General features: G+C 47.0%; 2 protein-coding genes across 2 annotated transcripts; one reads left to right on the forward strand and one right to left on the reverse strand.

The window, feature by feature from the left end:
* Positions 1–13145: 13145 nt before the first annotated feature.
* LOC101772350 (AP2-like ethylene-responsive transcription factor ANT) lies at positions 13146–17762 on the forward strand. Its single transcript, XM_012843847.2, has 9 exons — positions 13146–13807; positions 13900–14425; positions 14751–14833; positions 14995–15003; positions 15142–15230; positions 15406–15479; positions 15634–15684; positions 15800–15876; positions 16650–17762. Exons 1-9 carry the CDS (start codon positions 13471–13473, stop codon positions 17345–17347), a joined length of 1944 nt encoding a protein of 647 aa, XP_012699301.1. The 5' UTR covers positions 13146–13470; the 3' UTR covers positions 17348–17762.
* A 1362-nt stretch (positions 17763–19124) lies between these two features.
* Positions 19125–22981, reverse strand: LOC101772755 (putative xyloglucan glycosyltransferase 10). Its single transcript, XM_004955353.3, has 5 exons — positions 21883–22981; positions 21464–21772; positions 20731–21021; positions 20517–20630; positions 19125–20037 (listed from the first exon to the last, which is right to left on the reverse strand). Exons 1-5 carry the CDS (start codon positions 22648–22650, stop codon positions 19405–19407), a joined length of 2115 nt encoding a protein of 704 aa, XP_004955410.1. The 5' UTR covers positions 22651–22981; the 3' UTR covers positions 19125–19404.
* Between the last annotated feature and the right edge of the window lie 1252 nt (positions 22982–24233).

The following is a 24233-nucleotide window of genomic DNA, read 5'->3' on the forward strand; positions in this document are numbered from 1 at the left end:
CGGCCGGCGGACGAGCGGGCGCGGGCGTGCGATCGTTCGGCGGCCGGCGGGCGAGCGGGCGCGGCCGGCGGGCGAGCGGGCGCGGGCGGGCGCGGGCGGCGGCCGGCGGGCGAGCGGGCGCGAGCGGCGGCTGGCGAGCGGGCGCGGGCGGCGGCCGGCGGGCGAGCGGGCGCGGCCGGCGGGCGCGGGCGGGCGCCGGCGAGCGGGCGCGGCCGGCGGCCGGCGGGCGCGAGCTCCACCGCGGCCGGCCGGTGGAGGAAGAAAATACCTGTTAGTATGACAGGTGGGTCCCACGAACGGTGTTAACAGGAGAAGAAAACGGTGCTTGTCCCGTCTATAGCGATCTCTCCAACCAAACAAAAAATAGGATCATCCCATCCCATTCAACCAAACAAGAAATGGGATCATCCCATCCCGAAAAACTGGAACGGGACCGTCCCGTTCTACATTGTCTCCCAACCAAACGCACCCTAAGTTTCTCACTGCTGAAGATAAGGACTCATCATAGGAGAAGGCTCAGGTTGGTGGAGACCAGTTCTCTCCTGGTTTCAGATTGTGTAATAAAAATAAACTGGTATCAGCTATAGGATGGTCATCGAATGAGCCATGCCTGCTACATTTTCCAGCGAAATATCATGTGTCCCATGCATGCATAGATGCATAACAGTAGTGGTGGCCTGCCACTCTTATCACCATCAGCAGCAGCAGCATCTTTTGAGCAGTATATATACACAGGTTTTGTCCTCAGCTAGAAACTCTGGTGCACAGTCTGCTAGCAATTAATTGACAAATGTACAAGGCAACCTACTGTTTCTCCTTGGCAGCTTCAGACACTGTTATTTTTCTCTTTCCCCCGGCCCTCTCCTCTTTCTTGCAGTGCTCAGTACAAATTTCTGAACAACTTGGGTTGCTCCTGTTTCTTTTTGACATTTGAATTCCATTTGACCATGTGATGCAGTCCCACTACCAATATATCTGTTTTCATTGAAATAAGTAAATGGTATAAACACTTGATGCATGGTAGCTGCAGGAACTGTAACTCTGCAAGTGTTTCTCTTTTTTACAATGCCTGCTGGTTCAGTCATCCACATATGTAGATGATGCACGGCTAATTTAACTTTAAGACAGCAAATGGCCATGCATAAAATGATAGGCAGAATGGAAGAACTGCCATCAAATCGACCGGGCAGCTTTATGTGGATGGAATATTTGACGCAAGAATTTTTTGTGGGGTTGTTATCCTCGGTTGAGAGTGCTTTCCGGGGTGCAGAGAATGAACAAGGCCTAGTGGCATGGGAACTAGCTTGTCATCTGTATCCAGCGGTAGGCCATTCCATGCCGACTTCCTGGCTGCCTTTTCTTCCTTATTACCTCTCATTCTCTTACGCAAGATACTGCAAGAGGAGAGAGAAATTAGTAGCAAATCAGATTAACAAAAGAGGTGGTAGCATAAGGAAACAAAGTGAGTTATTTTCTTCAGCCTTGCATGCAGGCTGCAGCCATGGGTGGGGCCCCTAAAGCAGGCCTCTCTCTCTACCACTTTTGCATTCTGCATTCATCTCTCTCTCTCTCTCTCTGGAGCCTCTGATGGCTGGGCTGGGCTGGTGCTGCCATCTTTTATCAGAGTGGGGAATGTGGAGGCATGCATTGCACAGTGCAGGCCTGCAGCTGGTTTAGTGTGTTTGTGTGTGTCGATGATCCCAGCTTTGCAAGAAGAGGAGCAGCGGGACAGTGAACCCCACGCACCACATGCCGTTTTGCTCTCCTCGATCTCCCTCCTACCGACGACGATGCAGATGGTGATCAGATAGATGCTCAGATGAGACGGATCCATCGTCTTTTTTTGCCAGAATTAGGGTTCTTAGGCGTGCCCATTTATATATGCTTAACCGCCCTAGCAGCTAAAGATAACACCATCCCCTTGCATTGCATGTCCAGTAGCGCCAGCCACTAGGATGCTGCCACCTGGACGTACGTACACTGGCTAGCAGCTAGAGCTAGCTCGCTACTCTACGTGCGTGCTCCATCAATCTCTAGCTAGCTTGTCATGCGTTGCCTCCTCGTCCCCCTCATGGGGTGACACTTCCTGCACGTACTGTCCATCGTCTATCAAGCTTCTTTGATTGTTTAGTCGTTGATCATCGTTATCTTCTGTCATTGGCTACTTAAATTGTTCTTCCATGAACTCTTATTTTTGGTGTAGGCCTAACAGTATAATAAGTATTTTCCGTGATCACAAATATAAGCAGGGGCGGAGCCAGATTGTGCTCAAAGGGGGTGCTGATACCCTTATGATTAAGCTAATCTTATGTTTTATGTGCAAAAGTTAAGGATTGAAAATCTAATTCTACGTGGACGTACATCGCCCAAGGGGGTGCTGCAGATCCGCCCCTGAATATAAGTCCATAGTCAACAAGGTGATACTTCCACTAACAATATCTAAATGACTGCCTCAGTTGATCCTAAAAAAAAATTGTCTTTGAGAAAATCTAAATGAACTTATATTTCTAATCGAAGGAATTAATAGTATTAAGCTACTACATATGCACTGCTGCCTTAGCTGATCCAAAAAAAAAGCTGCTGCTGCTGCAGCACAACATACATGTGGTCCTCATCCATGGTTTATTACATTGTTAGCTTGCTAATGACTGGGGCAGCGATGGATTGGTGATTTCCCTGGAAGTGAAGATGCATGAGAGAGGACGCACGTACCAGGCGCTCCCACGAATTGAATTGGAGTCTTTTATTCATTCCTTATAGCCTCTCTGTCTCCCTGCCTGCCTGTCTGGATGCACACACACATACATGGACCACATGCAGATATGCGCAAATAATTCACTACTGATGGACCTGTGGCGAGCTGCTGCTACCTGCAACTACTACACCTCTGAATCTCTGATTGTCTCAGGCAATGCAAGGCCCCAATTGCATATATACATGCCACACATGCATGCATCATGCATAAACAAATAATTATTCACGCATGAGCACGAATCTGATGACTGATGAGCTCTCTCTGATCAGCAGATGGCCGTGCACGGGCAGAAGCTGCAGATGCACGCAGCATGTAGCCTGTATAGCATGCATTTGTGCGTGTGTGATCTGAAGAAGCGTGTACCCAACCAAATGTACAGAGGACACCGTTGGACACCGAGATGGCGACCACTCATCAGCTTGCTCGCCACTGGTTCAGCAAACGAACACGCCAGAGGTCGCAGCGAGCTCTCAGCTCATTCAGTTTTCCGTTGCCACCGCCCAGCCGGTCTGTTGATTCTCTGGTGATCCGATCAGACATTTTCAGACAGCCCGGCACAGTGGCTGTATACGGCTTATTTAGTGTGTATCGATCGAGTACGTTAGTTGATCCATGTAGTATGTCGCATACATAGTATATGACACGAATTTAATATCGTACGTGCTGATCAGTTCCCTGTTCTTGTGCAAGTTTTCAATGTGGTCGCCTGACATGAGACATAAAGAGATCACGATCCGAGAGAGAGAGAGAGAGAGAGAGAGAGAGAGAGAGAGAGAGAGAGAGAGAGAGAGAGGAGGGCGTACGTAGGGCAAGCAACATTTTCCAACAGCTGTTTTGCAGTCACGTATAGTAGCTATCGGAGCCTTCTTTCGGTACACTTCTCTTTGGCCAGCACGTACGACCCACACTGCGTGCTTTGGTTGCGTGCTTCCCTGACCTACGTACGTACACAACCCTAGCAAGCTCCAAGCTTAGTGTAGTATATCAATGTCCCTACACGCACACATGAGAGAGAGAGAGAGAGAGAGAGAGAGAGAGAGAGAGAGAGAGAGAGAGAGAGAGAGATGAATCTAGCTTAGATTTTGTTTGGATCTTGTGCGCCACCCAACCCATCCATCCACTGGTGAAGGGACAATGAAAACCACAGGGTTCCTGGCAGGGCGCAGGCTCGGTGCCACACCCATCTTTAAATGCGGCCACAGCAACGACACAGCACGCACTGGTACTGTGATTACAGAGGAAACCATGCATGCAGCTGTTTGTAGCCTATTGCTAGGGCTCATCCCAAAAAGCCGACCGCCCATATATGTCACCCTCCTTTAAAGTACAGGCAGCTACTACTCACTTCTAATGCACTGTTTACTGTTAATTGTATCCTAATACCATTGTAATGTTTCTTCATTTAGATTAATCTTCTGATGATAGAGGCCACAACCAAGACTCACTTTCTTCCCATATCTTTTAGATTATCAGCTGCCTAGGTTCTCCACATTTGTTTTTCTCTAAGTTCGCCTCTCTCTTGATTCGGTGGTCACTCTGTATGTTTACGTGGCCACTCTGTATATTTAGTTGCATGCATCAAACAATTGACCCAAGCTTAAAAAACCTAATGAATAAAGGTACGGTGTACAATTCAAATAATAGATACACTTATTTACTTAGCTGTCATCACCACGTAAATCCTTAGGGTTGAACAAGGGTAGGAAACTATGGTTTTCTCATTTACGCAAATCGGCTTAGTAGTAGGCATCATCTACCTTTTATTCCATTCATATCATAAATGGTGGTCGAGTGAACTTCTGTGCAATTCAGTTTTGACATTGCACCTAAACCTCTAAATTGCTAACTCTTCTATTTCCCAATATAATTAATTACTACTACCTCTATCCCAAAATATAGCTACAATTAGACTTTTTAAAGTCAAACCTTTTCAATTTTGATCACAAATAGCGAAATAATTATAGAGACTATTAACATAAAAAATTGATGTTGGTAGATTTAGCATGAAATCAACTATTATAATATTTAATCTTTTCTATTTTAAATCAATTATTTTTGAGATATTGTTGGTCAAAGTTAAAAATGTTTTACTTTGGAAAAACCTAAACCTAAACTTATATAGCCATGCATCACACTATTAGACTGTTGCATGAAGGATCGAAAATTAACAAGGTAGCAAATTATAAGAAACAGAGTTCACAGTACATTTGGAATCTGCCAGAGTTTAGGTACAGTAAGTTTTTATTTTCAATTGTCATTGCCAGCCGGAGCCTATCTGGGTGTGGTTTCTAGCGGTCGACTGGCTTATGTAGCTTTTGCTCTTTTGCCTATGTCAGGCCATATATGGAATGCATGTATGAAACCACAGCTATGACTGTTGAGCAATAGAGGCAAAAGGAGATCACACAGCGCTTAATTTTTTTTCTGGGTACGAATGTGTTTTTCTTTTGTTTTACCTGATCCATTGCTTGCTCATTTTTGCAGGTGCTCAACTGTTCAGCAGCATTCTGAGCCTCAACCCTACAGCTATATCTGCTAGCTCTCCTCGTGATCGATCTGGGCACCTCTTAGTGGCCGAATGTTTCTCGCTTTGCGTTTGTCTTTTGGTTGGCAATAATAAACAAAGTTTCAAATGGTTTTTGTTTGCAAAATTGCAAGTGGCCAATGGTTTTCTGATTATTTTATGAGAGGTTTCTAATTAAAATCTTTGATAAAGTGTATAAAATAGAACCGCCGTAGGAAATGAGTTTTTTTTTGGCAACTATATTATTGATTTTTTTTTGCTAAAAATAATTGTTAGGAAGGATACATTTTAATTTGTACTATACCACTGGGAAAGTTATAAATGAATTTGTGGGTCACTCATAAGTAACTTTTGGTAACAACATTTAGTACTCTTGTGTTGAGTATAAAATTATGTTGTGTAAGTTTCACAACAGTCAACAATTTCCTCTAAAGTTCCAACTAGATAAGACCAGCGTCCTTTGGAAGGACGACGACAGTGTGTGAACGTGACTAGCTTAGGTGTAGCTGCATCTATCCATTCTAGCAGCGTGAGGAAAAGGTTATGAATGGTTTCTTTGTCTTACAATTGAACGCTGAAGAGGGAATGCTGCAAAATGCGTTCCAAAAGCGAGACAAGTTGAGGCCTAATAGGTCGGAAAGATGAGTCTCTCATGCTTGCCAAACCAGAAAAAGCTCCTGCCTAGCCTGCACAGTCATTGATGCTGCTTTAATTAACTCGTTTAAAAAGAGAGAGTTGTTCTGTTTATTAGTATAAAAAATGCAGCTTCCCAAATAATGTACGCAGCATGCAGAGCTTAACAATATAATGAAGAGTGTGTACGAATCAATCGGGAATAGAGTAAACTAACTGACCAGATCACATGCTGCCTCACTGTCTGGCACTTGGATCAATCATGATATGAAGAACTCGCAGTTCAGGTTTACATCTTGATCATGCGATTAGACTACTTCATGTTTTTTATTAGGAAAAAACAGAGCTTTGAACGAACCAGACAGAGTTTAGGCAAAATCAACTGGCGGCTGGATGCCTGGTCAAGCGACCATGATGGCTCAAATCCTAACATGCACCTACTGAGAAGCTGGTTCCAGTAAGAGCTACGCAAGATGCAGTGATTAGCCTACAGAGAGTGCGGAGAGAATCTCTGCTACTTACTTTATTTCGTCAGAAAAAATAAGTTTCCTAGGACATGCAAATGGGCTCTAGCTAGGGATGGATTTGTACATCTGGCCGAATTCGTATCCGCTAAAAATGCTAATATGAATATCTGTATTCGTATTCGTTTTTAATGTGGATGTCAAATGGATGTATTCGGATTCGATTTTCAATATTTTTCTCTATCCGGTTCCAGATTCGACAAAAATATGAAATATCCGACATTATCCGCATTTGCAAAGAATAAAGTAGCCAACGAAGCCATCTAAAACTTATTTATATTACTAAATACTAATTACAAAGGATGTTAATTTTAATATTGCTAATAAAATAATTACTTACACCATTAAACTATTAAAAAATTATCTATATGACATGACTAATTATGTTAACCTAATATTACTAGTGATATATAATGATAAAGTTTAATTAATTTTAATATGACTAATCATATAATTTAAATACATTATATTATTTATTTAAATGAATAAATCATATTTACATGTATTAATGAACTTATTTTTATTATTAAATGATATATATTTATGAAAATACTTATTTTTATATTTATTTTGATATATTTAATATGTATTAATAAATATGTTATTTTTAATAAGATATCTATTATGTACTATGCTCACAATTTACTCCCGAGGGATAAGGGTACCCACGGGTCCCTATCGATGGACGGTCCTGACAGGCGGGCTCGCCCAAACACGCCGTACGGGCCAAGGTATAAAGATACGTGGAGCACGAGTCCGGAGGCTAGGCGAATGGATTTTGCCCAGCTATCATGGGATACTTGTTGTAAACCGACTCAGATTGCTTTCCATGTAACAACCGACTAGGATTAGATCCTATCCGATTGTAACCCTAGATCATCAGCCTATATAAGGTGGCCAGGGACGCCTCCCGAGGGCATCTCAACTCTTCGCAAACCATACGAACAATACAATCAATCAGAACACAGGACGTAGGGTATTACTCTCCGGAGGTCCGAACCTATCTAAACCTTGCGCCCCTGTGTTGCCGTTCGAGTTCTTGGTCTCACGATCTCCCCCGCCTACAAATCTACCATCTCGGTAACCCCTTGGTGGACTGCCGGTCACTGAATATGACAACTCCCTACTTGTAACATGATTTTTGATCAATTATAAAACCATCAATAAAGCAAAATTGATACTCGTTATGACGATATGTTATAAAGCGAGCAAGTATCCGAATGCGAATGCGAATTCGAACTATTCTTATTCGTATTCGAATTTGAATTAAAATGTGGTAAATAGTACTATCCGAATTCGATTCCATACGTATCCCGTCCGAATCCATCCCTAGCTCTAGCTTGGTTGGCTAGCTCATTATAGAGTGGAGCTAGCAACCATGGTTCAAATCCCAATTTGCACAGATATTAAGCCATCAAATATGGTTGGGGCTAAACCCCTATAGTCGTTTTAAGTTTCCTAGGTCATCGACAGCATGACACTTTGACTATTATCGTAAATAGGAAGAATTATGTATGATGTAAGTATTTTTATTTTCATGATGAATCTAGTATACAGCGGCGTCAGTCTTTTGTTATTACCAACCAATGTTTAAACTAAATATATTGATGGCCAAAGCTAAAAATTTCACTCAACAACGATCCTAAATGGACTTATATTTCTTATCTAAGGAGGTAACTAAAGTGCTGCCACACTGAACCAATGACTCGTTTGTAAATAGTATAAACTCAAGTTGTGCCTCTACAATGGACAATTTAGAAAGTGTGACACAATATGATCTATCTGCACCTAGCTAGAAACTTTTTGCAAGTTATAATTATGGCTCTCAGCCAAGTAATACCTCCTAATGTAATTAATAAGCGCCCTAGTTTGGCATAGGATCTCTGCTTGTGCCGCAGCATATGGACTTTTCAGAGAAATAGTTGGAAAACAGCTTCTTCTTCTTCTTTCAATCACATCATGCTTAGAAGCTGTTGCAAAACCCTGTTCTTTGATCCTTCTTTTGCAAACATGACCTACATATATCACCAAACAATCATTTTTTTCCATGTATGACTTGATGTTTTGCATATTAGAATATTTCTCCTACATACCACCCACTTTCAACTATTTTAAATTCCACTCACATGATGGAATGTAAATGTGCCTTTAGGTGTACATGATGGAGAGAGAGATACCTCCTCATGCACGAATTGTCTCATCACATGTGATGGCGTGTGGGGCCATGGCTATACACATGCATATGCATGGCAATCTACTACGTGACACAAAGGCGCGCATATTATTGCACCCAAGTCCTAAGAAAGTCAGACACATGCATAGAGATAGTCCTTTTCGCCGGGATTTCTTTCAGTTTTTTTTATTATTAGACGAATGTATGGAGCTATAGGGCTTGTCTACGTACCTGCATGTCTCGCTTTTGTAGTTCACTGTCGTCCATATCCTGTCTCTATTCGGATTACATGCACTGTTGTTTAATTTATGACGGTCTATCTATGATATCCATATGTGATGTCCCTACTTCATGCATGGTCCAGCACCTAAAACTCAATGCAATCTTTTTTTGCTCAACTTTTAAATTTTACTTCATTGATCTAAAAAAGTTTTCATTTTACACTTTTGGTACTCTTAGGTGATTAATTGCCTGCGGTCCGATTTTACGTGTCGTTTTACATAGTCTACAAGGCATGGCTTTGTGAGCTCAGATGAATTAAGTTTATATTTAAAAGGCTTATCATCCCAATTTAGTGATACAGAGGTGCCTTTGATGCAGTACATGTAATTGTAACCGTGTTGAAAGTCTTAGAAGTTTAACTTTTAACACTGCACTGGTTCTACTGAACGTATAGTAAAATTTGGACAAGTGACTCAGTGGGTACACCTTGACCAACTGAGAAAATCCATCTCTTTTACAAGGGGACTTTTGACCAAATTCCTGGGAACCCTGGCCGGTTTTAGGCTGCATACAAAGGAACATATATGGACGTTGTGTACCACATTCTACAACGACATGTCATCCTTAACATCTGGCAGCATTAACAAAAAAAAGTAGAAGAAGTATTCTAAACCCTCTTCAAGTCCAAATGCCCATACAGATGGTAGTCTGCAGGCCTGCCTTGTGCATAAATGCAAGGGAATAAATCAAAACTGCAAAGTTTCTTTAAGCCCCCCTGCACTGCATCCCCTGCATGAAAGGGACTGGAGCATGGGGGAAAAGAGTGGCACTCTTTTGGAGCTTGCTGTGTGCTGCTGCTACCATCCCAATACTCAGAGGTATCTTGGTTGCTTTCCCTTTCAATGGTCATGCATTGGCCATATATTATCTGTGGGGGTGTGGTGGTTGGGTTCAGACCTGAATGTGATGTGTACATGTGCTTCTGTTCACCTTCACTTGTTCCCAAGAGCAAGAGAGACCACCCCCAAGAGGAATGGAGGGAAAAGTGCATGCATGGGCTGTAGCTGCTGGCCATTTGCCATCATTACCTTAATCAAAGTTGAGTCATGATATGGGTGCATGGAGTGGATCCCTAGTTTCCTTTTCATTATTGCACCAATCTTGGATCCTTTGTGACATCCTGACACTTGAGTCAGGTGATGGGTGTTGTGTGTGTTGCTGCTTGGAGCAGGACTTGCATAGTTGCATTGTGTGGCTGGGGGTTTCAGGATCATACATGCAATTGATACGCCAACATGGTTGGATTCATATAGTTCCTCTCTATTTTGCATCTGTGAGTCAAAATGGCCCATGCATATCGTTTAGGGGGGGATTATGGTAGTACAAATGTTGTTGCAGACAATGCCAAACCCTATATGCATTTGGGTGGGTTGCCACAAACAATGGTCCAAGAGAGATTCTCATGGAGAATCTTCAGGGTTTAGCCTCTGAAGTACTTATTATTCTACCTAGCTAGAGGCCTCCTTACGTAATCATATGCGATAGAATATCTGTCTTAGGATGTCCCCCCCTGCATATGCAATTATACTGGACATTGCTTAAAGTCTTAACTAGGGTACTTCAGCCAGCTCAAGCTCAAACTTATTAAAAAATATATAAAAAAGGGAAAGTAGGATTTGTTAGGCCATGCATGCTCTCAAGTCCCCCTTTTTGACAAAACTGAAGAAACAAAACAACAAAATAGACACTTTTCCACAGCAACACCAAGCTCTTTGGGAAAAAGGAGCCCATCTCCATGCATGCATCCCAAGAGCATCATACCATATATGCAGCCAATGTTTCATCAAAAAAAGATTGCAGCCATTGTTCCTCTTGATTTGGGGCTGGGGCTCTGCCCTCAGCCCCTCAGCCATGGCAAAAGTCCAAGGGGAGCTGCTGCTGGGGGCCAGCCGAGACTGGCCACCTGCCAGGAAGTAGCCAAGCATGCTTAAAGGGGATGGTGAAATAGTACTGGTACCTCCCAATTAGCAACAGCCTTTCATCTATCTCTCCTCTTTCTCTCTCCTTCCTCTGGCCCCTTCTTCCCTGCATCATTCATGAGAACATGCTATTGACCGACATCTCTCTTTTTTGTCTGCAGCTGTTGACTACCCAAAATTCAAGAGAAAACAATCTATCTAGAATCTATCAGCTCCCTCCAAGCTAGCAGTATTCATGAGAACTGCAGCTGCTTGCATGGTTTGCAAGGTCCAAGGTGCATCAACACACTACACTCTCTTTTTTGAACCATACACTGCACTTCACTCCAATACATGCATACCTCTCACAAGACCGGCCGCAAATTTGTATTCCTATATGCATGACTAGACTCTCTATAATACTGTAATGTCACTGTATCAATGCTTGGTGTTGGTGTACATGTACCAGCATGAATTGGTAGATGGGCCAAGAAGCTTCTTTATGCTGCAAAAACGAAAAAGAAAATACACTGTATTGTTATTATTTTACTTGTGTGTCTTTAAGTGCAGCAAGTAGAGGACAGAATGGTATATGCACAATTATGGGAGCACATACAAAAGTCAAGGGCTAGTTAGAGAAACACATAAAACCAATAGAATTTACAGTTTTGAAGCCAGGAATACGTAGTGTGTACCAAGCCAAGATTTATGTGTACTGAAACAGCTCCTCTGTGCAAGTGACACTGTAACTGCAGTATATCCATCTGTTTGTACGTATGTGCAGGATGCATTGGTACACATGCAAGCTATAAATGTGTGTGGAGTAGTGGAGACAACTATACAATCCTCCCGAAATAAAAAAGAGACAACTATACAAGATCCGATGCTTTCAATGTGTCAGGTATAGAAGTGGGTTGGTTGTACGTATACCACTGTATATGATCATGAATTGCCCGTTGTATTTATACGCCTCTGTGTACGTGAACATGCATGAATGATCTTCTACTTGCACTGCTGCCATGAAAGATCGACATCAAGGAACAGTTGACTCTATCTCACATCATGCCATTGCCTCTCTCTCTCTCTCTCTCTGATCTCTCTCTCTCTCTCTCTCTCTCTCTCTGTATACAGTATACTGTAGTTAGTTGTAGGCAGGTACCCTGGTAAGAAGTGTAGAGAGAGAGCAGCAGCTGCAGGGCCTAGCAAGAGACCTGTACAGGTATAAATTTCACACATGTAGCTAGAGACATGGATTGCTTTTTTCAGAAAAAGAAAGTCGAGCAGGATGCTTTGAATTGGATCCTGAGGCCTGAGCTCACCAGATCACTTGGTTGGATTGCTGGCATTGAGGAGGCCCTGCACACAGTGCCACAACTGTTGAGAAGTGACTGCTTGTGCAGTGAGTATTTTGCCTTGTACAACAAAAGTGGCTCTACTAAATACCTACATCCTACTACTATCACAGCAACACTATAATGGCGACAAAGGTGGTGATGCGAACCAGCATATTCCTTTCATCTTTCGCTTTTGAAGAAAAAAGGAAGAACGTAAGTATACTCCTTCAGTACTGATGTATCAGATATTTTTTGACTTAGGATAATGTTTGATGTTTTAGACATCCATATAGTCTTCCATAGGCAATGTTGATAGCTGCCTTTAATTTTTTTAAACTATATCTAAAGATTGTAATATTTTTGTGACAAATTTAATCTTAAGATCCTTTTGAAGCCTCAAGTGAAGCCACCTAGTATCCTAGGTGGACACTCTAAAAAAAAGAAAAATTCTAGAAATTCTCATAAAAAATTAAAATATCTGTCCATCAATCGGTAGACTCAAATTATCAGCGATACAAAATGAAAAAAGTATGAATGCGGATGAAAAAAGTGTATAGAGTAATTACTAATTAAAAATCAACCACATCTAGACAAAGATAAGTACACATCTATATGAGTATCATGTTAAAGTATTGAATAAATAAGAGTAGTAGGTAAATAATTTTAATTATTAGATAGGAGTTTAATTTCTAAATAATTTTCAAATACAATAGCTTTTAAAATATTAGTCCGGAAGCACAGTTTTTGGACTAGTTATACTAATTACACATGCACGAGAAATTATCAATATTAAGGAGCATTAAGGAGATATATTGGAGAGAGATGTCCTTGATCTTTACTTTTGGCAAGGACAACATCGTAGAGACTAGAGAGGGAGGGAGAGAGAGAGGGGTGGCTAGTGGCTACACAGATCCCTATGAGCTGAGGCATGTGTGAAGAGAATGTTATCTATCCAAGTCCAAGCATTTCTCCCTCCCTCTCCTCCCCCTCTTTTTTTTTTTTGGTTGGATGTTGTGTGTAAATGTGGGAGCAAGTCATTCCTTTTGCTGGAGCTGGACTCCCTTGCTTCTTTAAAGCCACGCGCGCGCACGCAACGCAAGCACAAGCACGCTTGCCCACTTCTTCTCCACTTCACACTCCGCCGCTCGCTTCATCACCTAGCTAGCAACCTCTCGATCGAAGCCCCTCGACCACCGCGGCAATGGCGGGGCGTGCCGTTGCACCGCGTGCTCCCCAATGATTGGTCCTCCCCGATCGCAATTGCCGCAAGCTTATTAATCCGATCCTCGACTAGCTCCCACTAGTTGTCTTGTTTTCTGCTACCTGGCTATATAGCTTCGTCACACGATGACCAATAATAGCAGCAGCAGCAATGGCAACGGCACGAACGCGGCGGCGAGCGGCTGGCTGGGCTTCTCGCTGTCGCCTCACATGGCCTCCGCCATGGACGACCACCACCAGCACCAGCACCACGTCCAGCAACAGCAGCAACACGGCCTCTTCTTCCCTTCCGTCACCGCGGCGGCGGCCGCCTACGGCCTCGGCCTCGGCGCCGGCGACGCCGCCGCCGTGGCCGCCAGCGCGCCGTCGTACTACACGCCGCAGCTCGCGTCCATGCCGCTCAAGTCCGACGGCTCCCTCTGCATCATGGAGGCGCTCCGGCGAAGCGATCAAGATCACCACGGTATGTTGTGCTGCCGATCCAGTTCTTGGATTCTTGGATTGTTCGTCGATCATGTATGCGTGTGATTGATTCATTGATCGGTCGGTCGGCAGGGCCGAAGCTTGAGGACTTCTTGGGCGCGGCGCAGTCGCAGGCCATGGCGCTGAGCCTGGACAACGCCGCCGCCGCCGCCGCCGCCTCCAGCTTCTACTACTACGGCGGTGGCGCCGGCACTGGTGGCCACCACCACGGGTTCCTGCAGCCGTGCGCCGACCTGTACGGCGGGCCCTCGGCGGCGGCGCTCGTGGCTGACGACGAGGCCACGGCCGCCGCGACGGCGATGGCGAGCTGGGTGGCCGCGCGCGCCAGCGCGGCCGAGAGCGGCGTGCATTCCGCCGCCGCCGCGGGGCATCAGCACCACCACCACGCGCTGGCGCTGTCCATGAGCTCCGGGTCGCTGTCGAGCTGCGTGACCGCGCACCCCGGCGAGTACGGCATGGTGGCCGCCGCCGGCGCCGGCGCGATGGTGGACGGCGGCCGGAAGCGCGGCGTCGCCGCCGGGCAGAAGCAGCCCGTCCACCACCGCAAGTCCATCGACACGTTCGGGCAGAGGACGTCGCAGTACCGCGGCGTCACGAGGTACACATCGCCCTCTCCTCGTCTCGTCTCAGTCTCAGACTCATCTCATCCCTGGCACGTACGTCCTTAGCGTACGTGTTCGAATCGTTAACTACTGGCCACGTACTAAATGACAACTTTCGTGCATTACTAGCTACTAGGTTATTAGTTTCGTGCCATCTAAGTTTTTTTTATTACAAGAACGACGCTCACATACACGCACGTACCATCGTACTGGTCGCCACGCGTCTTCTATTTTCCATATATCACGCGACTCCATATAAACTGTTGAAATCACTCGCGTGTTCGTGCTAATTAATCCGACGAGTTCGATGAAATTAAGCAGGCATAGGTGGACGGGGAGGTATGAGGCACACCTGTGGGACAACAGCTGCAAGAAGGAAGGCCAGACCAGGAAGGGCAGGCAAGGTAAACATTTGAAAAGAACAGTCATTAGCGAGTTAAGCCCAGCGATTAGTAGCTAATCAAAAACTGGTGTGCGTGTTTGTCTTTGGTGAACCAACACGGCTGTGGCTGGGGACCGGAACGGAATATTTTACACGTACGGCTACCTGCCTGTCACGCTGCAGTTTATCTCGGTAAGCACCTCTTTGCTGGCACTCACTCTATCTGCACACTCTGAGTGCCGTAGTACGTGGTAAAAAAAAAAAAAGTTGCTTGCATTGGGTAAGGTAAAAACTTCTCGGTGGCTGAGTGTGACTCCGTGGCTGTGTTAGGCGGGTACGACATGGAGGAGAAGGCGGCGAGAGCCTACGACCTGGCGGCGCTCAAGTACTGGGGCCCCTCCACGCACATCAACTTCCCGGTAACTCTCTACTTCACCTCAGCTTCAGCTAGCTCTTCATCTTTTTTACCCTGGCACAGCCATGGTAACTTCGTAGAATCGTAGTAGCGACAGTGTTGACTGTTGACCCGAGGCCGTGCTTAAAATAAGATTAAAAAAACTAAACAAAAATGTGGTTGCTGGTTGTGCAATGCAGCTGGAGGACTACCAGGAGGAGCTGGAGGAGATGAAGAACATGACGAGGCAGGAGTACGTGGCGCACCTCAGGAGGTACTTACTATACGCTCGTGTCCCTTTACCATACTGTGTACATCACCTGCCTGCAGGTCATTATCTGAACGTGTACAGTTTTGAGTGTTTGACCTAGCGACTATAGTGATCGATCATCTGAAGAAACTGATGGGCATTTGGGTGTACACTGCAGGAAGAGCAGCGGTTTCTCACGGGGCGCGTCGATGTACAGAGGAGTCACAAGGTCTGAAAACTCTGAATCGTTTACACACTTGTGCACACACACTGTTGAAAAAAGTGTAGGAAATTTACTGAGGGTTTGTTCATATTGTTCTTTGTGGTTGATGCAAATATTGCAGGCACCACCAGCACGGGCGGTGGCAGGCGCGCATCGGCCGCGTCTCCGGCAACAAGGACCTCTACCTCGGCACCTTCAGTATGCAACCTCCTTCCCGTTCTTGGTTCCATCTGCTCGATCATCTCTGCATCCTCATTCATTCAGTTATGCAAAAGCCTCAGTAGCTCGTCAAGTCCATGATGAGCTCGGCTCGATCGCCATGCAGAGAGTGAGAGCATGCAGAGGTAGATGCAGTAGGTCAGCTGGATCCATGGCGATGGAGCTGAGCACCGTGCATGCAGGGCAAGGGCAGAGGCTGTCATGGCGGGAGGGTACAAGGCGGAGCCCTGTCTGTCGCCATCATCATTTTCACCTACACATGCGTGCTCTAGTCGTATGGGAACGCAAAGCTTTAGCCCCCAATCATGGCGCCCCGGCCTCTCTCTTCCCCTGCCAAAGAATGTCTTCCTGCTTTACTCCTCTCATTTCCTTTTGCATGCCACTCTCTCTCTAGACTTGTGCTCGCTTTGTGGCATGGCCCTCTGCCTCCTGCATCAGCATGTGTGATTCCTAGAGAGAGAAAGAGGAGAGAGAGGAGAGGGGGGGGGGCGGGGATGGGAGCTTTTGCATAAGGCTGACACGCTCCTTGTTTTTACACTGTCGCGGATCGCACGCGCTGGGAGGCCATAGCTTTTGACCGCTATCAGCATGCCGCGCCCATCATGCCCATGGATTTCTCCTGTTCAGATCATTCCTCCATGCATCGATCGATCATGGAAGATGATGCCGACGTGGCTACGTGCTGTCGTCAGCTATGCATGGAGTCGTCGTGTCTCGTGTGTGCTCATCGCTGACAATGGTGCTCATCGCAGGCACGCAGGAGGAGGCGGCGGAGGCGTACGACATCGCCGCCATCAAGTTCCGGGGCCTCAACGCCGTCACCAACTTCGACATCACGCGCTACGACGTCGACAAGATCATGGCCAGCAACACGCTCCTGCCGGGCGAGCTCGCGCGACGCAAGAAGGACGACGAGGTCGCCGCCATCGCCCCCGCCGACGGTGGCGCCGGCGGTGTCACGACCGCGGCGCTGGCGGCGGCGGCGCATCAGGCTGCAAACGGGAGCGCCGCCGCAGCGGACACGTGGAAGGTGGCCGCAGCGCTGGCCGCCGCGGAGCACGGCCACGGCGCCCACCACCACCACCACGACGTGCTGTCCGGCGCGGAGGCCTTCTCGGTGCTCCACGACCTGGTGACCGCCGCGGACGGCGGCGGCCACCACGGCGCCGGAGCCGCGCAGCACATGCCCATGTCCAGCGCGTCGTCGCTGGTGACTAGCCTCGGCAACTCCCGCGAGGGCAGCCCCGACCGCGGCGGCGGCCTCTCCATGCTCTTCTCCAAACCGCCGGCGCCGGCGCAGCAGCAGCAGCAACAGGCGGCCAACAACAAGCCGATGATGAGCCCGCTCATGCCGCTGGGCTCCTGGGCGTCCCCGGCGTCGGCCAGGGGCGCCGCCGCCGCCGTGTCCATCGCGCACATGCCCGTCTTCGCCGCCTGGACCGACGCCTGATCCGCCCACGGTTGCGGGTCCCACCATGCGCGCGCCATGCACTTCTTCCCGATCGCCACGTAAGCGTTCCCCGTGGCACCCATGGACGCGCGCGTCCGACGACCGGCGGCTTGTCGCCGTCCGACCGGTCTTGTTGATCGCTTAGTTAATTTAGGGTTCTTAGCTAGCTAGCTAGATGGTTGAGCGTAGCGGGTTAATTAGTTAGCCATTAGCCATGGGGAGATTGGTTAGTGAAGCTAGGTTATCGTTCGAGGTTACAAAAGGAGAACGCAAGGCGCCGCCTCTGCTGTTTCCTTCTTCTCCGGCTCCGGCGACGGAGACGGCGACGGGGTCGGAGGAGAAGGGGTTTTGTAATATGGAGGCCGGAGATGATGTGCATCTCCTCCAAAATATATAATCCAAAACTGATTACTAATGTGATAGCCTCTCACAGCTGATTGCTCACTAGCTACTGTCTTCTTATTCACATCTCCAAACTATGATGTGCCTCTGCCTCGCCTGATCGAGTTCTTCGGCCTTTTTTTCTCCCCTTTGTGACACTGACATGTCGGTCTGGATGCAAACTCATCGGAAATTCACCTGCGCGAACATTTTATTTCTTGCTAAAATCACATAATACTTTTTTTTTGTGGACAAAATCACATAATACTTGACTTTCCGGTCACTGAACTGTGAACTGGGCTGTGATAAACGGCTTTTGAAGGAGCAAGTCCTGTCTGTTTGTGTGATTAGTTGTGCAATGTTTTCTGGGCCTCAACTGGGCTGGCCCATCGAGTAGGCTTAAACCTTTTTGGTTGGACTGGGCTGGTCAACGACCATAAGCCCAGTAAATATATTATAAGATATATTTCCTTGCATATCAATATATCAAAAAAAAAGACACCGTTTCTAAATTTGACAACATTAGTCTGCTCTACTGGGCGACAACAAGAAGATAGGACGATTTGTGCAGGAAAAAAACACCAATTTATTGAGTGACATTTCTCAAAATTGTAGGCCCGTTCGCTTAAGCTTATTCAGCCGGCTTATCAGCCACCGAACAGTGTTTTTCTCGCACAACAAATCAGTCGTTTCAACTTTTCAACCGGCTTATAAGTTCAGCCGAACAGGCCCATGTGAAAATTGCATATATATCTTTTCTCTCAACCTTAAAAAAAATCATCAAACACTGACAAAAGTTCCAAAAATTTTAGCTATCTTGAACCACTCCACAAAATTACAGCTAAAATGGGAGTGTGCATTGAGAATCCCAGAAATTTGTCACTTCTTCCCCATCCTGCACAAATCACTGGAAATATGTGGAGTGATTGAGAACAGAATCACCTTGCACAATCAAAATTCCAGAGAATTTCTCGCGAGCATCTGGATGCTATCTTAAAATTTGAGATAAAACCTACTAAATATATCAATAAAAAAACTTATATATCGAGTCTCGAGAAGCGGTACATCAGCAGTAGTACGCAGCACATGAGCAACTGCACACACGAAGAAGAATTCAACAGGGAATGCATCGAATGAGTGAACTTGTACCAGCCGCGAACCAACCAACCAACAACCTGACGCGTCCATGTGAGGCGGATGATCTCACCCGACCACCGCCACAGCTGCCCCTGCACACTGCACATCACGGCTCAGAGCTCCAACTGCAAGTCTGCAACCGCTCGCCCCTGTCACGACGTCACCCACAGCTCGTGGCCATCATCGTCTACCTCCCGTGCAATCGCAATGCCGATGCATGCAGGTGACGCAGCCAACAACCACCCTCACACACATCAGGTTACCAAATCTACTGTGACTGAGCACCATCACCAGCTTCATACAAAAGAATCGAGATTCTAACCTCTGAACAACAGCTACGAGAATTTACAAGCCAAGAACAGAGATCGAGAGAGACAGAGAGCTATATCTACAGCTCCTAAGAGAATTCAGAGGACCAATCCTCACCATGCCGGCACGTATTCAGTTCCTAGATCCTAAACCCTGAACAAACCTACATCTACATCCATGATCCATTCATCCATCCATCGTCTCCCTCTACGCCACCTACGATTCGATTTTTATTTCACGTCCTCGCCGATGAGGTCGAGGCCGACCATCAGGAACGAGACGCCCTGGAACAGCAGGAAGTAGAAGTGCATCCCCTGCTTCGACAGCAGGCTCCGGGCGGCGGCCGTCAGCAGCAGCAGCGACAGCGCCAGCTCCTTCTTGTAAATCCGGTTGTACTTCTCCTTCTTCTTCTTCTCCACAGGCGCCGCCGCCGGCTGTTTCCTCGCTCCGGCGGCGACTGGCGATGTCAACGACCGCTGCTGCTGCTCGCGGTGGTCCTTGGGTGACAGCAAGGCGAGGTCGCCGTCCGAGGACCGGCCTGATTTCTTGGTCACCACCCACTCGTAGGCGCTGCCGAGCTGGAACAGGCCGGACACCATGGCGTTGAACTTGGTCACGGACATGGTGTTCTCGAAGAGGAGGTAGGGAATGATGAAGGGGAAGGATCGAGGTGATGGGAGGATATTGAGGAAGGACATCAGGGCGGGGATGTAGCAGACCACCCAGTCCGGGAGCTCGGCTTCGGGGACGAACATTGTCAGTGGCAGGATGATGCAGAAGAGCGTGAAGGAGTAGAAGGGCAGGATGAGCTTGCGGAGCAGGAAGAAGAGGAAGATCAGGTTGGCCTTCTTCCAGAAGGCGATCTGAAACCACAGAAGAATCGGGCAACATTAGGACAAAGATGAACTAGATGGCCAAGTTTGACCAAGTTTGTCGATAGATTTATATGACAATTTCAACGAAGTAGATAAAAAAATTGCCAAGAAATTTAATAGCGATATAATCTGAAAAAGTTTGAATGAAGGCGCATTTTCTATTTTGTTAGAGAGCAAATAGATGACCAAGTTTGTCGATAAATTTATGCGACAATTTTCAACGAACTTGATAAAAAAAATAAATTGCCAAGAAATTTATAGTGATCTAATCAGTAAAGTTGAATGAAGGCGCATTTTTCTAGAGAGCAAATAAACAAAGGCATATAATCATACATATGTAAACATTCGTCATTTCACATTATATATAGCTACTATATATCTGAGTAAAATTCAAAAGCACAAATCTGCGAGCTTGGTGGCAAATGATACCACAAATTATGGAGCAGGAATGTAGCGATTGGTAATACCTTGCATCTAATGATGTCTGGCAAGCACAGCCTAAACAGCTGCATTGGGCCTGAATGCCACCGATGCTGTTGCTTTCTGTAAGCCTCATAGGACTCCGGTAACTCACATTGGCACTGCACAGTGATCAAATAAACTCTTCAACAACAATATTTCAGAATAGACACTTTGATCCTAGCACATGCAATTTGCAAGCAATTCGGCATGCTACGGTACCTCCACATCATTCAGGAAGACGAACTTCCAGCCTTTTAGATGCGCACGAACTGCGATGTCCATGTCTTCGACCGTCGTCCGCTCCATCCAGCCCCCTGAATCCTCCAAAGCCTTGATTCTCCACACCCCAGCTGTGCCATTGAACCCAAAGAAGTTGATGAACATGCCGTTCACCTGTTGTTCCACCTCAAAGTGGAAACAGAGGTTAATGTTCTGCAACCGCGTTAATAGGTTCTCATCCTTGTTCACAAATGACCATCTCGCTTGCACTAGCCCCAATTCTTCATTGTCCTGCAACCAACCAATGCAGCACATGACAATCATCAGAATGCTAAGGGGGTGTTTGGATACGAGGTGTTAAATTTTAACAGTGTCACATCGGATGTTCGGATGCTAATTAGGAGAACTAAACATGAGCTAATTATAAAACTAATTGCAGAACCCTGTGTTAATTCGCGAGATAAATCTATTAAGCCTAATTAATCCATCATTAGCAAATGGTTACTGTAGCACCACATTGTCAAATCATGGACTAATTAGGCTTAATAGATTCGTCTCGCGAATTATACTCCATCTGTGCAATTAGTTTTATAATTAGACTATATTTAATACTCCTAATTAGCATCCAAACATCCGATGTGACGGGTGTTAAACTTTAATAGGTGGTTGCCAAACAGGCCGTAATAATTCGCAGAATTCACATGATTCAAGTACTGAATTCACCTCAAGCTACCTTGAAATGCGGCACGGTGCGCTTCAAGAAGTCAGGGTAAGGCTGGAAATCGGCATCGAAGATTGCCACATACTCATAGTCCTTCACATAGCTGCAGCTCATCGCCGACTTGAGGTTGCCGGCCTTGTAGCCCTCCCTGAGCACGCGGTGGTGGTACACGATGCGCGCACCATGCTGCTGCCACTTCTCTACCTCCTCTCTGATCAATGCCTGTGTGATCGGGTCATCAGAGTCATCCAGCACCTGCACCAGGATGTTGGACCTCGGCCAATCCAAATTGCAGACCGCTGCAATTGACTGCTGATACACCTGAATGGAAAACAGCAGTAAACAGTAGTTGATCAGAATTAGAACTTTTGTGGGTTGAAAAATTGCATTTTTAGGCGCAATTGCAAGTGGGGAAAATGCTGCATTGTCACCTCCTTCTCGTTGCACATTGGTATCTGCACGAGCACCATGGGGTAGTAGCCGGCGTCGGGGTCCTCCGCGTCGGGCAATGCCGGCGAGACGGGCCTGGGCTTGAGGCGCTTGAGGTGGATGTAGAAGCAGCCGAGGCTCTGGACGAGGCGGTCAGCGCTCTGGACGAGGAAAAGCACGACGCAGGCGTCGGCGAGGAGCTGGAGCGGCGGGGCGACGTAGGCGGCGCGGAAGCACACCCACGCCGCGTGGAGCGCGCCGAAGGCCACGGCGGCGGGCGCGGCGAGGCGGCGGCCGTTGGCGTGGGCGGCGAGCTCGACGGCGAGGAGGAACAGGGAGAGCAGGAGGAGCGCCCGGATGAACGCGTAGAGCCGGGAACGCCGAGGCGGCGCGGGCGCTGGCGCGGTCGCGGGCACCTCCTCCTCAGCGTCGGCGGCATCGGCGTCCGTGCGGCCGGCCGCGACGCGGCGCCGCGCGGCGCCTCCGAGCGCAACGGCCGAGGAGGCGAGCCACGCAAGGCAGCCCGCGGCGCGGTGCGCCTTGAGGAGTAGCACCCAGGTGATCTGCTTGGCGTTTTTGCCCCTCCTCCGCCTCCTCCGCCCGCCGGCGCCGTAGCCGGCCAAGAAGCCATCTTCGTCGTCGGCGTCGATCTCTGAGATGGACCAGTTGGGATTCTCCATCTTGACGACGACCGGCGTGCCGCCGCCGCGGTAGGCGTCGCCGCCGGCGAGGACGGCCCTGGCGCCCCAGAAGCCGCTCCACGGCGCCATCGACGGGGCGGCCCGAGAACCCGGCTCCCTCTCCCCCGCTGCCGGGCTCCCCGCCTCTGTCCCAAAATAGCAACGCCGAGCACAGTGAGTGACACACACAGAGCGACGCTATTCCTGGGGCTCCCCTTCTTTTGAGCTCACCCAGCTCCAACGCCAATCTCTTTGTGCAATGCAATGCAAGCTTCAACGCTGCAATGCAGATGAGAATGCGGGGACGGAGATGGAGACGAGGTGACTAGCTAGTGAAGATGGGAAAGGGGAAGAAGGCAGGCCTACAGGGCAAGGAACAGCTCTGCTCTGCTCAACACGTCAGAGAGAGAGAGAGGGAGAGGAGTAGAGGACAAGGATTTAAGGCGATGGCGTCTGCCATTTCTTTTGGGGCAATTGCGTTGGCGTCAGGCATTGAGCGTGTGCATGCCAGGGTTGTGGATGGCAGAAGAATGAGCTGGATCTTGTAAACCGCGGTGCCAAATGCCATACTCCGTTTTCGTCGTTCATCAATCTTTTTTTTTCTTTTCTTTCCAGAACTTCGTCGTTCATTCTAAATCTACACATTTCGCTTTCCTTTCCTCGTCTTTTTGCCTATTCTAACTCACTAACTGTTTACCACCGTCTCACACAAATTTCGGTACTCTGACGGGTTTTACCGGAGTCTCACACAATTCTCCATGGTGAGCATTGTTGCTCTCAGTTGTTCATGGTGCCATCACAAGTTGACAAAAGCGCCACCTCCACTCTCATCCCGCCTACAGCGTCACCAGGGTCACGAGTTTTTTGCGCCGCGCTAAACCTACTCCATTGTATATTTGTATGCTTACCATAATCTCAAAAAAAAACATTCAACCTTCATAAGAATGTACAATTTGTTCTAATGCAGCTCAGAACCGGCTATGCGTAAGTCAAGTTTTAATGGTCCTAGATAATCCCATGTAAAATGAAAAAAAAAGAAAATGCTCCGCCTTATATAAAAAAGGTTCTATACGATGAATTTAAGTAGAAAAAAATATTCTTTAAATCTGCGTGATCCATCCCTATGACTTGCACGAAAGCAAAACATAAGGCCCGTTAGAAGGTTGCTCCCAAGTTCCTGACGATACGATGTGTTTTTTTTCTAAAGAGAAGTTATTCATAAGCAAAGACCTGTGATCACCGATGGGCATTGTTTTTTCTTTTCTTTCTTCCGACAATCTTGCTTGGGTGGAAGGTTTCAGCAAGTTGTTTTTTCAATCCGATTGTGTGATCTTGATTGAATGCTGTTGCCTAAGACAGATCCATTACGGGTTCTATTATCGTTGACATCAAAACATCAGCGAATGGTTTTATTTCCATGCTTTTGTTCGTGCAAGCCGGCTCGCTTGTTGGCTAGGTCGAGCAAGAGGATACATCCTACTAAACTTTAGCACCTGTTACATCGAATGTTTATATTAATTAGGAGTATTAAACATAGTTTAATTATAAAACTAATATAGATGGAGTATAATTCGCGAGACGAATCTATTAAATCTAATTAGTCCATGATTTGACAATGTGATGCTACAGTAACCATTTGCTAATGATGGATTAATTAGCATTAATAGATTTGT

This window comes from Setaria italica, chromosome II (assembly GCF_000263155.2).
Source record: "Setaria italica strain Yugu1 chromosome II, Setaria_italica_v2.0, whole genome shotgun sequence".
NCBI classification, from domain to species: domain Eukaryota; kingdom Viridiplantae; phylum Streptophyta; class Magnoliopsida; order Poales; family Poaceae; genus Setaria; species Setaria italica.